Source organism: Pararge aegeria, chromosome 10 (assembly GCF_905163445.1).
Source record: "Pararge aegeria chromosome 10, ilParAegt1.1, whole genome shotgun sequence".
NCBI classification, from domain to species: domain Eukaryota; kingdom Metazoa; phylum Arthropoda; class Insecta; order Lepidoptera; family Nymphalidae; genus Pararge; species Pararge aegeria.
The window spans coordinates 17328848-17344393 of NC_053189.1; the positions used below are offsets into that span (position 1 = coordinate 17328848).

General features: G+C 35.5%; 1 protein-coding gene across 1 annotated transcript in view; it reads right to left on the reverse strand.

Annotated features, from left to right (window-relative positions):
- Positions 1-218: 218 nt before the first annotated feature.
- Positions 219-15546, reverse strand: part of LOC120626933 — a 32959-nt gene continuing 17631 nt past the window's right edge. The window contains exons 2-6 of the mRNA XM_039894744.1: positions 7169-7278; positions 5602-5708; positions 5174-5313; positions 3891-4594; positions 219-380 (exon numbers count right to left, since the gene is read on the reverse strand). Of these exons, the coding sequence (XP_039750678.1) occupies positions 219-380; positions 3891-4594; positions 5174-5313; positions 5602-5708; positions 7169-7278 (1223 nt within the window). The remainder of the gene's footprint in view (positions 381-3890; positions 4595-5173; positions 5314-5601; positions 5709-7168; positions 7279-15546) is intronic.

Genomic DNA, 15546 nt, shown 5'->3' on the forward strand with positions numbered 1-15546 from the left:
TAGACTAATCTTAATTTAGTAACAATAATGCTTAGAGATTATTCTACAGCAGTAGCAGCTTCCGTAAACAGTTATTTTGTTAGCACCCAATAGACAGTTCTTTCACTGTTTCTTTCTAAAACAAAATATAGCGTAAACATGCGTTGAAACAGTTCTTTGTGAATAGCCAAACGATAGTTTTTTCATTATTACTTTCTACAACAAAATAAACACAAATCTCAGCTGGCATAAACATGCGCGTAAATCCACGACACGTAATGCGCCACATTGGTGTACACGTCTGGAACACCCATTCTTGCACAGCCCGAGCCGAAGGACGTCAATCCACGCAGCTCCCAGCGGCCACCGGACCTGCATTGAAGTGGTCCCCCACTATCGCCCTGGAAATACAAAAGTAGGTCAAAAATCTATATATATATATATATATATATATATATATATATCTTTATATATATATTTCTTGTGTGCGTGTGTATGTCACTGAACTCCTCCTAAACGGCTGGACCGATTTGAATGAATCTTTTGGAATGCCTTTAGGGGACACCCTGGATTGGTTTAGATTCACAAATCAGCCCGACAGATGGCGCTGGGGTCCGCTAGTATATATATAAAAGGCAAAGTTAACTGACTGACTGATCTATTAACGCACAGCTCTAACCACTTGACGGATCGGGCTGAAGTTTTGCACACAGATAGTTGTTACAACGAAGGCTTCCGCTAAGAAAAGGATTTTTGAAAATTCCAACCCTAAGAGCGTTAAATAAGGGATGAAAGTTTGTATAAGATCCCTCATTTATCAATTTATTTTTCAAGTTACATTTATGAAACTTTCATTTTAGGTGCTCGATTACAAAAATAAGTATGTTTCACAAATTTAAAAAATTCCAACTACAAAGGCATCAAATAGGGGATGAAAATTTATAGGAAAGTTTCTGATTTTTAAGTACTTTTTTTTCATATTTTTCTTTTAGCAGCAAGACATTTTTTTTAAACCATTGTAGTTAAATTTACCAAATCAAAAATTGAACTTAACGTGAGTGAAGCCGCGGGCAAAAGAATTATATTATATTAGAATATAGAACCTATATTAGAATCGCTATGATTAGAATGAAACGAAAATGCGTTACGATAATAATAATAAAGTACATAAATTTTAAACTCAGTTACTACATACAGTAAATTTTAATAAAAAAAAATCTTTAACTATGTCTAAAACATGCAATGTCTTATTTTTCAGATTAATATTCTATGTTTTGTTTGTTTAGTTGTACTATTATTTTATTTTCTGATGATAATCTAGGTCTCATTGATTTTATTAAACGGCCGATTGGCGCAGTAGCGACCCTGCTTTCTGAGTAAAGGCTTTGGGTTCGATTTCCACCATTGGAAAATGTTTTTGCGATGAACATGCAAATTTTTAGTGTCTGGTTTATCTGTATATTATAGGTATTTATGCATATTATTCTTTAAAATATTCATCAGTAATCTTAGTACCCACAAGTTACGTTTATTTTGGGGCTAGATGTTTGTATTGTCGTATGGTATTTATTTATTTTATTAATCGTAAGTCGTAAGTGGCAATAAGCGTAAGCGTACGCTCAATATTTCGTCATCCTGAAAAAAAGAAACATTTCTTCGTCGCTTTGTACATATTCTAGCTGTCTCAAACGGGATATCACTTTCGGTTACACTTAGTATTACGTAGCCGTTTATCATCCATCACTTTTATTTGTACAATCAAATACTGAGTAACGTTTAATTGACATTTACTATTCGATTCTTTTACCGTGACACCTTGATCTATTGAATCTAAAGGCCAACGCCCATTTGTCAACACCGCAAGTACCGCACGCACCAAATATTCTATTTTCGTTTCACATTTTATTGGATAGAAGCACTTTGCGGAATTCTTTTATATACAATGAAAGTTAAGCTTAATTAGCTATGCTACTGTACTGATGACATTACAATGAATACTTAATTGTTGAGTCTCTTAACATTATTCATCACCTGAGTATGCTCTGGTGTGGGTGCGTAGAGATTACAACGCCGAAGGTCTGTTTGGTTTGGAGTATGAAAATCGAAGAAATTTTAAATTACATTAAACCGATTCTCCTGCTTTTGTTGGAGCATAGCAAATTAAGCTAAATTTGCAATGTCGTATATTTTTCAAGACTACACGCGAGGTACAAATTTTTGATTTAATACACAGATCCTTAATAATCTTAAGAGCAATGACATAAAGTGTAAATTTTGAGTCACAAATTAAAGTTAAGAGTATATAAAAATGTAGGAAAGACAATTACGACCATGTCTAATTGAATCACATTTTGGTCTGGCCTCCAGAACCAAGCTTACACTTTTTTATTTATTATGAACTGGCGGTTGTGCGACTTCTACTCTTGATTCGTTTACTAAAATTTCCGGTACATATTTATCCTTATAGTGTTAGGTATCTGATGCTTTATAATCCCGCGCGACATCGTCCTCTTATGAGTCAACCTTAAAAGATATACATATGCTGTCGTGGACTTTTTTTTGAACTTTTGAAGGGAAATAACTTCGTCTTACATTATATTATCGAAAGTTTAACCGTTTAAGCAGCGCACGCAGTGAAAACTCTCAAAAGAAAAAAAATACGCCCGATTTTTAAACATTCTTACTTCGGTGCGGTCTGGATGGTGCAGGTAAGTATGTATTCATCTTAAAATAATATACTTCAATAATTTAAATGTAGTCGGTTGTTTATCCTAATATTACAAGTATGATTACAGATAAGATAATATATTGATTTGTTTAATTATTTCATTTTAAATATCTTAATTCGAAAGTTACAGATGTGGCAATCAATGTTTTTTAGATATCTGTCGATATAAACATTTCTAGGAAAACGATCGCGTAAGAATCAAAATTATATTATACTGCTTTTATTTCATAATGTATCTTTAACTTTTGATTGTTTAAGTAACTGAAAGAGTAAATACAACATAGCTTCTTCTTTTGGGTTGAGGCGAAATTTCCTGCACAAACACACAACACTACACAAACTGAAAGATCCTTTATAAAAAGTACCCTAAAGACAAGCTGCAGAGGAAGAGTTCTTAAAATGTCTGCTTTCCTTAGATACATTTTGCGCGACTGGTAGAATCTATCCCACAGATAGCACACGACCCCGATGTAAATTTTCGAGTTTTTTTTGTATACAAAATATTTTCATTAGATGAACTTGTAACTATTAAAGTAATTAAATTAACTATGAACCTAAAACAGTGAGGTAAACACCTCACTTTAATATTAAGTTATTAGAGTACAAAATATTGTCATTAGATGAACTTGTAACTATTAAAGTAATTAAATTAACTATGAACCTAAAACAGTGAGGTAAACACCTCACTTTAATATTAAGTTTTCAGTTGTGAAAGCACATATTAATTGCGTTAGTTTAACGTTGAACCAAGTCGGTAACTGGATGTATGTATGACTGTACGGTTTTTTTTCTATATCTTTTCACTGTGAGAATTTTCACAAAATTATAATCAGGGTCTTAGAGATATCCAAGACCCTGATTATAATTTTGAACTGGAATAGTCTGTATGTTACATCAAATCACCAACACGCATTTTTATGCGCCTGTGTTTTTACTCTGATAGTAATATTAGATTTTAATTTTATACCGTCTTTATTTTTTCGTATTTCGTTCTCAATTTATTTATTTTTGTTACAATTGCAATTTTTTAATTTTAGATTTGTAATACCGTCTGATATAATTCTACTGTATTTCAATGTGTTGTGTGTGCCTGTCATATAAATTGTTAAATTTCCTCCGAATTTCGTATAGCTTCATTTAAGGAATAAACCTAAAATATAGATTATTATTATATTAAACTTACCACACATGCGCCAGTACTGCCATCCGTACTCCCAGCACACAAATGCCCATCATTTAGTGGAAGCGTTAACGAATATCTATCCCTGCAAAGTTGCAAAGGTAGTACTGGTACTTCCGCTTCTAATAACACATCTGTTAAAGTCCCATTCGTCTGCTCCCTTCCCCATCCTGTTGCATAACACTCATCTTTGAAATCTATACTGTTATTATCTTCTATAAAAGGATCTATCTCTTCACCAAACATTAGCTTTTTATCACTTCTTTTATTACTTTCTATTTGTTTGTCTCTAGAAAATTTAGTTTTGATAAGTTTAACTACGCTATCCAACGAAGCACTATCGTATACAGCATCTCCATTTTTCTTTTCACTATCTTCCCTACTTGACTCTTCATCGTTTTTTCTTTCTGTCGGTCTGTTAACAGTTGACACTCTAACATTATATCTTGTGTTCTTATGTTTCTTATTTCCCATTCCTGAGAATACAGTTTGGGTTAAATTATTAAGCTTTTCCAAATATTTTGTTGCGCTATTTGGGTTGGGTCTGGGTGGCCTTGGTTTCCTTTTTATTTCGCTTTCTGGTTTCATATAGAATGAAGTGCTTCTCTCTGTATTGTGAATGATGGGTGGTTCATAAGGAGGTAAGCAGATAGCACGGATACGGCTACCGGCACTGAAATCAGCAGCTTTTATCATCTTCATCAGAGCTGTAATATTCAAAGGATCAGTATTCATAATCTATGTATTGAAATATGCGTACTACAACACAGTAGAAGATGTTTATTGCAATACAGTGGACGCACACACTACACATAACGTAAATAATTTTTGGCAATTGTCAAGTTTGCACATGTTTGCACATTTGGTTTAATGAATTAATGAATACACTTTTATAGTGCACCACATAAACATGAAGGGAAAATGTTAATAAAAATGTAGGTCTCTCTCACATAGCGATCTATCGCAGGCAACCAATGACGTAAAACACAGCTCAAGAAGGTGGTGCAGATAAATATACTTATCTCCTTATATACCTATATATAGATACTGATAATTAATAAATACCTAAACAAAAATTAATCTTATATTTAGAGCAATATTTTGCGCTAGACCTCTTTTGCTGCGACTTTCTTTTGATAGCTTGTTGCTGGAGGACGTAAATGTTATTGATCGAGCTATTGAACGAACATCATGATCATGTAGAGGATAGAAGACTGGTTTAAGTTTGTTGAGAACAAGATGTTGAACCAACTTAGTTAGTAAATAATAAGTTGTACGATAATCACCTATATCATGCTGATAATTATGGAAGCGATGATGAAGGACAATCCTCTCTATGGGCACATAAGCCCCGCGCTGTTCAGCTCGATCCCACTCGCCCAGAACTGCTGTCCATAGAGCCGGAACAGGCAAGTTGAACAGCTCACTGAAATGTAACATTTTCGTTTATTAAAATGCTTAGTATTTCAAATTGAGTGTCTAACAACATATTGTTTTAATAAATCCACGTAGTTTTTCTTAATCTTGACGATTCAGTAAAATTTTTTTGTCAGAAAAAAAAAATTGAGTACTTTTAACCGCTTCTCTTTTGAGTATCCCGTGATTTGCCAATTATGGCTACACGCCAACTGAAGATTATACTTAGGTATATAGAGTCAGCAGAAAAACTAATAGAATTAAAAAAATATAATAATAAGAAAAGCTTTGACTTTACTTGTGTATGCAATGTGCAGTCGTCAAAAGCCATTGAGGGTGGACGAGCACTCCACCGCACCAATGACCGATCAGTCCATAGTTGGGGTGGAGCAGCTGAAGAGATACCTGGAACATGGGAATAGAGTAGATTATATTCAGATTCTCAGTTGGTCCAGTAAATTTAATCTTTGAAATATTTCATGTGTACATCCTACTATCCTACAATTTTTTTTTTTTTTAAATATAAATACAAGTGCTTGACTGCAATCGCACCTGATAGTAAGTGATGCAGCCTAAGATGGAGCGCGCTTGCCTAGAAGATGCCTATTCACTCTTGATTTAAAGGTACCCAGATTATATCTGTATCTGCGAAGACGGAAGATGGGAGGGCATTCCAGGCCTTTGCGGTGCGCATCAGAAAGGAAGAAGCAAAACGCTTCGTACGTGTTGATGATATTTCAACAACGTAACTGTGCATATACTTTCGGTACCTGGCAGTTCGATGGTAGAAAGGAGATGGTTTAACCAAATCGAATAGCTCCTTAGCACACTCTTAATATTATAAATGTGAAAGTGTGGATGTTTGTTACTCAATCACGTCACAAGGATTGAACTGATTTGGCTGAAATTTGTTACAGAGATAGATTGTTATCTGGAATAGCTTATAGGCTACTTTTTGTCCCGGGAAATAAGAGAGTTCCCGCGAGAATAAAAAACCTTAATCCACGCGAACTTAGTCGTGGGTAGTCGCTAGTAATGTTATAAAAGACTACAGACGGAGGCCATACCGAGGCCCGACGAAGCCATCTATATACAGTACACAGAGTAACCGTGCAGTGAATGCTGAGTTTAAAAAGGACTTGACGCAATAGCAAGGGATCTACGATTATAATATAACCTCTGTACACCGTCGTGACATCGTGCTGCGCTGTCGGCATTAACGACGAGATCAAAGGTGCAAAGCTACCTACGTCTTTTAAAACTTTTCAGTGTGTTATAATACACACACAATACACACAAACACACACAAACACACACAGACACACTTACACATACATGCACGTTCACATAACATACTCGTACTCCAACTGCATGTTTATTTGCATGTAAGAAAAAAAAATGTATTATATAAAAAAATATAATTTACGACATTTTATCTTTTGATTAACTACGTTCTAAGATGTAATGAAATTATAAAAACTTTTGTGATTTACTCAAACAACCTTACGTTTACTAAAAATCCTACAAAACCCTGCACTCATTAATCACGAGGTTTTACGATCCCTTCAGTTTTATAGCATAATTTACGTGATTTACAATACAGTACCTTCAAATAAATAATAAAATTAATTGCAAAATTACACAATTAGGCCCTAAAAATAAAAGTATAAGTGAAAGTTTTATCTCCAGACATGGGTACTGACAAAGTGCAATTCGAATCAGTTATTCGATTAACTCTCGGCCTTTTTCATCGTTTTCGTATATTACCGATAATCATCCTTTTCTCTCGTAGAACAGAGTTTTAAATAGTGGAATTTTGACTATGAGAAGGTAACACTAGCTTCAGTAGAATTATATGAACTAACCTGCCACGGCCAGGCACCCCTTTTCGACTCCCGTCCCTTTATAATGCGAAGTTGTCCCACCGATCTCTCACGGGGCTGCCTCGTGTGTCTCCGTAATGGAACTCCACATTCTATAACAAGAAATTATATAAATTGATTTCAAGTAGCTTATGGCAAACCAAAACCATATGTGCAATAATTACTCAAATATACTGTATACTCATTGAGAGTCAACGCGCAAGCAAATTCTTGCCGACCTATCGCAGGCGTCGCAGAACCCGGACTCCTCCATACCACGAAGAGGAGGCTTAAAAGAGTGTCATGCCGATTCTCGTGACGGCATACGATTTGTTTTCACTTCCGAGTTTTCCAAAAGTTACTTGTTTTAAACCAAAAAGTGTAATGTCATAAGAGACATCTTACAGCACTGACGTAATGTTCCCTGTTTATCGATTTTGCTATAAGACATACTTTTGCGAGTGTGCTCAGGAAAATAACAATCTTTTCCCTCCGGCACCATTCTACCACAGCAAAGGATCTATCTCTTCACCAGTATACGTAGACTGCTAATGTTTATAACGCTCTTCCGACATCGGTGTTAACAATAGAAAAAAAGTATTTAATAAATTGAAAGTTTTATTATAACGTATTATCTAGTTACCTATCTCATTATCGGATAACCAAGATTTACTCAACATTAACATTTTTGTATTGAATCACCAAAATTAGCCCGCTGACTTTAACATTGTAAGACTTGTAAGAGTATACTGTCAAACCTTTTTTTGAAGAACTATAATGTTTACTATAGCTAACTTATGGGTGTCGGTTTTACGTGACGGTGTGCGTGCGCATCGTTAAAAATTTAGCCGCAGCATTGTTCCCTAACGCGCCAAAAGAAGTATAACTTCAAAAAATTATTAAAAAAATAACCCGACCGAAGTTACCAAATTTGGCTCGCTTTTAGATTTATTTTTATGTTCGTTCCCATTCAATTTCTGTTTGCCACTGCGATAATAAATAGGAAGAATAAACACATGTTAATCACTGTGATATAACTTACACCTTAATCAGTCACAATTACTATAAATAGTATTCATCGTATTACTTACGGAACCGGGCATACACGCAAAGTCACGCTCTGCGGTTGTTATGTTGTATTAATGGCCTCCGTTTAGTATAATTTATTTCCTAATCCACAAATTTTTACGTTTAATAATGAAATATTAAATCGTAGCCAAACCTATACACGACCAGACTTTCAAGAAAGACATTTCCAGGAAATTTCCGGTTTGGATGATATTCTTTAACTGATTTCCAAAAAGCGGATGTTATTAATTAATCGCAAATATATAACATATTCGCATAAGCATATAAATTACTTTTTATACATACTACGGTACCTATACGCGGATGCAGCTGTGGGTACAACTAGTGAGTATTAATGTAACGGAAAAATTATATCAAACACAGAGAAAGTCGTAAGGCATTACTTAGCTAATAAAGTATATAAACTAAACTACATTATATGATGCAGGACTTTAAACTCAGGGCATCTATACACATTTCCGAAAATCAATTAAAAACTTGACTAAGCATCTATGTCTGGCACATTGTCTACGGAAATTTTATGGCCAAGCTAAGTGAGGCCTGAGTTTTTACTTTTTCGATATCTTTATTTGTATGTCTGTCAATCTGTCGAATACCTCCCAGGCGCAACGGTTTTATTAGTATTATGGACGGACGGATGACATCAAGCGAGTCGCAGTAAGCCGCTGCACCCTATATAGCTATATTAATTAGTCTATGTAATTTGATGTAATAGGTATAACTATATCAAGGTACCATTTAAAAGTCCTTTTTTATATATATCTTTTTCGCTTTAGAATACTGTTTTTACGAGCTATTTGTGAACTCGCTATCCTTACATAAACTGTTTCGTTTCTAAGGATGGCGTAGTGTATAAGTTTTGTGGTAAACTATTATTTTGGTCAATATAAGGAAAAAAAATCCAAGCGGCACCATACCACGCACCACCTATGTCCAGCAGTGAACGTAAATTCTTTGGCATGACGATGATTCGTATTATGAATAAAGTTATGAAAACGACTGTACGTTTTGACTCGATTATGTGTGAAGTTACCCTAACACGCTAAGCTTCCCGTGTTCGCGTTATACACACGGGAAGTAACGCCGTGTGGTGACGTCAAAACTAATATGTCGCTGTCATCGGATAGGTTTCACTTTCTTCGCGAAATATTTACTAATGCCGGTAAGGCTACTGGCAGTTTGAATTTAGTTACTTGTTTAGCTTTTATAAATTATATTTTTCATGATATAAGAACCTAGTTTGGTTTCCTCTCGTGGGGACGGAGTTAAATCTCGGTTCGCACGCACCTCTAAACTTTACGACTAATGCTTGTTTTACATATCACGTTGATGGAATATATACTGCCTTCCGAACCGGTGGTAGAGTCACTAAAACCAGACTGACTTGACGTTTCAAAAGTGCTTATAAACTGGGCCTACTTAAAATAAATTCATTTTGAATTTGATTACACACACCGCCATCTTGCCCCAAAGTAAGCGCAGCTTGTGTTATGGGTACTAAGATAACTGATGAATATTTTTATGAATAATATGTCCATAAATATTTAGGTATATTATACAGATAAATATCCATACACTGCAAAACATTCATGTTCATATGTGTCAAATACTTTCCAGTGAAAAGAAACCCACGGTCTGGACTCAGAAAGCATGGTCGCTGCCCTCTGCGCCAGTCGCCGTACAAAAGACCTATCCAGCAGACTTCAATCGTTTTAAGTGATGACGAATTACTTGTTTATAAGAACTTTTAAGACGTCAGTTCTGACGGCAAAGGAGCAATGCTGTCGCCATGTTCTTTTTTTTTTTTATTTGGTTTACCAACAGTTTTACATTTCAAAAAAACCATTTAAACTAGCATATACTGTTTGAAGACAAAATGTAAATCTACTTACAGGTAAATACCGCATGCAATAAATAGCGTTAAACTAGCTTACAACTACACAAACAAGATGAAAGTGTATAAGGGTAGGAAGGAAAAAAAAAATTAAATTATTATACTTTGCTTAAAGCTAATTCCATTGATCTCCGGAATTCGGCCAGAGAACCACAATGTATGGTTCTGTAATGTGTTAAGAGGGTTTTAATAGGGTACCTCGGATATTTCATGGGAACTTTGTAACTAAAGCTCTGTAATAGAGAAGAACAATGAATTTTATTATGAAGAATCTTGAATAAAAAAACGAGATCTAGTTTACTTCTACGTATATCCAATGATTCCATATTAAAAAACTTTAGACGATCTTTGTAACTTTTCAGTCTTCGGGCCTTGCCAGTCCCAAAAGTAACATGCCAAAGAAAGCGCTTTTGAACCCGCTCAATCCTAAGCATATGCGTCGAATAATGTGGTCGCCAAACGGTACTGCAATACTCCAAGATACTAAGTACTAGTGATTTATACAACAATATTTTTGTATTGGTTAAAACAACTTAACACTTGAGCCTCAGAATTATGGACACAGGGCAACTCTGCAGGATGTGCTCCTAGCATACCCGGCTAATATGATCATGTATCTGAATTTAGACTAAAGCTTAAGTGGCTCCCTATTCGTCGTCGCCGGGATCTGCACGTTCTGTCGCTTCTGTACTGTGTGTTATTTAACCCAAAAACTCCCTCTTACCTAATGGAGAAATTTAATCTTCTTGGAGTGCAGTCAGATTTACGTTCTTGTCGTACGCTGACTTTGAGTATGCCGTTTCATAAAACTAAGTTTTATAAGCATTCATTCATTGTTCAAGCTACTGAATGCACTCCCAATAAGCATACGACAGCCAAGGTCACTAGACATATTCAAAAATGCCGTTAAAGCCCATTATCTTGAGCAATAAAGACGACAGTGATTAACTCTTACTCATATTTAAGTATGTTTTAGTATATATTAGTTTATTATTTTTAATTTTTATTATTATTAGTATTTTATGTTTGTAATCTTGATAAGTATTAGTGTGTAATTGTTCGTAAGTATGTATATAATAATAATACACCCCACCAATCGGTTTACCTTGGTTTTCCTAATCCTAAGGTTGCCTGGAAGAGATCGCTACTAAGCAATAAGGCCGCCCTTTGTATCCTACTTTATAAGTTTATTTTTTTTGTGTCCATTGTTTTTTTTCCTAAGTGTTACCCGTTTATAGGTAAGACTTCCACTCACTTATGGGTAGACTGTCTGCTTGCTTCCATTATTATTAAGTGTAAAAAAATTAAGCAGTGATAGCCTGTGTGTGGGACTTCACTTTCGGGGGGACGAGTTCGAATCCCAGTACGCACCTCTAACTTTTCTAGGTTATCTTCGTTTTAATTAATTAAAATATCACTTGCTTCAACGGTGAAGGAAAACATCTTGAGGAAACCTGTATGCCTGAGAGTTCTCCATAATGTTTTCAAAGGTGTGAAGTCCACCAATTCGCACTGGGCCAGCGTTGTGGAATACGGCCTTAACCCCTTCTCACTGTGGGAGGAGACCCGTGCCCTGTAGTGGGCCTGTAATGGGTCTATATGATGATGATGATGATGATAAAAAAAAAATTTAAAAATGTGGTTTAAGAATGCTCCAACATTTCGCGCGCTCTCGTTTTTTAATAATATGATTGCTCACCACCAACAAATTGACATATTTAATATAAGTTTAGCTAAGCTCCTAAATTATATTCAGACAAATGAACTAATAGTTTTGTAATGTACATCTGTAACTGACTTAGTATACGTTTTGGCTAGCTGTAAGTATACTAAGGATATTCATAAATAAATAAATAAATAAGCAAAAAGTAAGTCCGTAGTTTTAGTACACCTCGTTATACGGTAATTGGGTAATTGCGAGGCATGAATAATTTATGACGCGTTACGTCATCAGCGTAACGAGTGTCACTGTGGCATAATGCGCGTGCGCAGCGCCATACTTGATGTTTGCCTTTGTTTTACGCATATGCTAAGACGTGCCACTAAGTTGTATCTATGTATATGTTAGCTACATTTTAATGTCGTGTAATATGCCAGAGATGGCAGCACTTGGGGAATCACATGTTGCTGTTGTTTTAGTATTAAAATAAAAGTTAGCTCTTGACAGCAATCTCTATTAGTGGTAAGCAGTGGCGTGCACCGGGTTTCTTACCAGGGTATGCATACACTAGGAAAATTCCATAAAACGTCACAAATTCTCCTTCTATACGAGTTATATATCAATGTTTATCAATGTTAGGGTATGCAGTGCTTTTGTGCTTGTATGGAGTGCACGCCACTGGTGGTAAGTGACAATGCAGCCTAAGATGGTAACGGGCTAATGTGTTAGGGGACATAGCAGCTATACTCCTAATCGATTTCTAAGCGGCATTGTACCGGTACGCTAAGTCACCAGGCGGCTCGACCTTGGCTGTTTGGAAATAGTGTGAAGGGTTAGGTCACTTCGGCGACATATGTTTAGTGACCGTTTCCGTTTCACACGAGAATCGTCTTGAATTTAGAAAGTTAGTCTCGTATTTTTTAGTTATAATTTCTACAGTATTTCTGTTAACTAACGACTTAACTAACTGACAGCCTTAACCGAGAGCATGTTTTTAGTAATATTTAAATTTGTATACTTTAATACTTTTTTGCTATTTAAACAGATGTCCTTGTATAAGAAATATTTATTTAATTCTACCTACATTCCCTACATCAATAATGCTGAATAAGTCCGATAGGAATTAAAATAATAAAATATGACAGGTATCTAAGACAAAACCAGCATTGTCATGTGTTGATTTTGCAAACGCAGTTGCTGAGCGTTTTCAAGAGTACTCTGCGCCGTGGTACTTCGAATAGTCTGTAGCTATATTAGCAACGTGCAGTGGCATGCACTTCATATATGCACAAAGGCACTGCCTACAAAAAAAGTTATAAAACTCGTTGCGATGTAGGATTTTGTAGTGGAATAATAAAAACGTAAAGAGAAAAAAGTAAAAAAAATTCAATAATAGTTTGACGATAATAAATCATTTGTTTTTGTAATTCTTTTCTACATAAACATAATAATTAGTCAATAATGTACCTACTATATAATGATTTAACAATTAATCAGTTCTAATAATTTATAATTATAGATATTTCGACGGCCGATTGGCGCAGTGGGCAAGGCTTGCCTGCTATATGAGTCCAAGGCCGTCGGTTCGATTTCCACAACTGGAAAATGTTTGTGTGATGAACATGAATGTTTTTCAGGTTCTGGGTGTTTATCTGTATCCTAAAAGTACCCATTACACAAGCTACGCTTATTTTGGGACTAGATGGCGATGTGTGCATTGTCGTAGTATATTTATTATATTTATTTTAATATGTATTATAGAAATCGCAGTTTAAAAAATGCATATTATTTACTAAATAAACTTTTTGACTGCTCAACATTAACCTTACTGCTATGACAGAAAGTTGGTGACGCGAAATTACAAGATTATAACCATCCAAAAAAGTAATCGACGCATATTATAAATATGAATATATTAAACAATGTATTTTTGACTATAAGAGACTACATGTACACAGGCCGCTATACTAAATGCGTAGCTAGCGCAATACGTTACGAGCATGTCGAGGGCATCCGTGACGCGAGTTTTTCCCGCAACAAAAACGGTCCAATTTTCACTTCGAAAAAAATATAACTACAAGACCGTAGCGTATAGTATTCCATAATAAAACCCAGTTGGTGTAGTTGTCATGATGACGCAATCTAAGTTAGAACACTCCAATGTAAAACAATCGAAAAAAGAGAAGACCCCATAATACCCCGATAGTTAATGGTGTTTGACCACGGTGTCACGATTTATGGTTTTTGTCGAAGAAAGTTTAGCGCAATAATAGCTTTTACAAAAAAGTAGAAATGACAAAAAGGTAAAGTGCCTTGTTTTTATATTCTTATGCAGTTTCTCTGTTTGTTGGTATCTAAGGTTACCGCGTATTTGACCCGAGCCCTTATTCAGTACTACCTGTTCATCCGCGTTTTGTTCGTTTTTTCTTAATTCCATGGGATCCGCTACCCGGGCTACAATGCTTTTTCTATTAAAAATTCGCCAAAATGTAAAACCGTACCAAAGGGTACAAAGCAATATATTAAAATAGTGTTATGACAACAAAAAGCTGGTGAAAATGCTTGCTGCAAAAAGTTGCAAATAAGTCCTTAATCTGATTCAGAATTAGCGGTAATCCGGAACCGGATGTAATAGTTCACGTTTACGCTGATTACAGTTTCGGCTGTAATAATAAAGTTACGTAATTTTGACCGCGAAATGATAAGTTAACCAGATCATTTGCAGTGACGAATGATAATGGCTTGCACTCATTGTAAGCGGTTACAAATCTACTTAAAAAGTGTCGGAATAATGAACTAAGTTGTAATAACTTAGTTCATTAATCCGACACTTTTTTGGTCGTGGTTTATATTAGCAGTATAGTAGAATATGGTTTTTTATAGGATATTTATACGTATGGTTTAGTCGTATACGGACAAAGAAGCGGGGAACCGCTAGTATATCAATGAAAAGCTTTTAAAAATATCTATTTTGTGGTATTACGGTAATTTCTTGACAAATTCTAAGTATAATTACGGCCACCGTGATTGCATAAGGCAAAGAATGGTGCAGTGAAAGTAAACATTACCGTTGATGGGAGGCTGATGAGGTGATAATGCTTTGAATCTTGCCGACTAACTGTCGAGGAAGTCTATACCTTTGGAAAAAAGTATACTAAGGATGGCGTGAAGCGGTAATAGCCTATTGGTTAGGACTTCGGCTTTACTTTCGGAGGCCGAGTTCGAATCCCAAAATCTCTAACTTTTCTCAGTTATGTGTGTTTCAAGTAATTAAAGTATAAATTGCTTCAACGGTCAAGGAAAACATCGCGAGGAAACCTGCATGCCTGAGAGTTCTCCATAATGTTCTCGATGGCGTGGAAAGTCCACCAATCCGCCTTGAGCTAGCGTGGTGGACTACGGCTTAAACCATTTTCATTTTGGGAGGAGATCCGTGCCTTGGCTGGTAAAGAGTTGATATATATTTGAAATTATAAATAAATAAATACATATACTACGACAATATCGACATCTAGCCTCAAAGTAATCGTAGCTTGTGTTATGGGTGCTAAGATGAGTGTTCAATACTTTATTAATAACTTACATAAATACTTATAAAATACACATTAGCGCCCGGACACTGAAAAACATTCATGGTCATAGACATTTTCAAGTTGTGTGGGAATCGAATCCACGGCCTTGGACTCAGAAAGCTGCGTCGCTGCCTACTGCGCCAATCGGCAGTCAAAATTGAATACT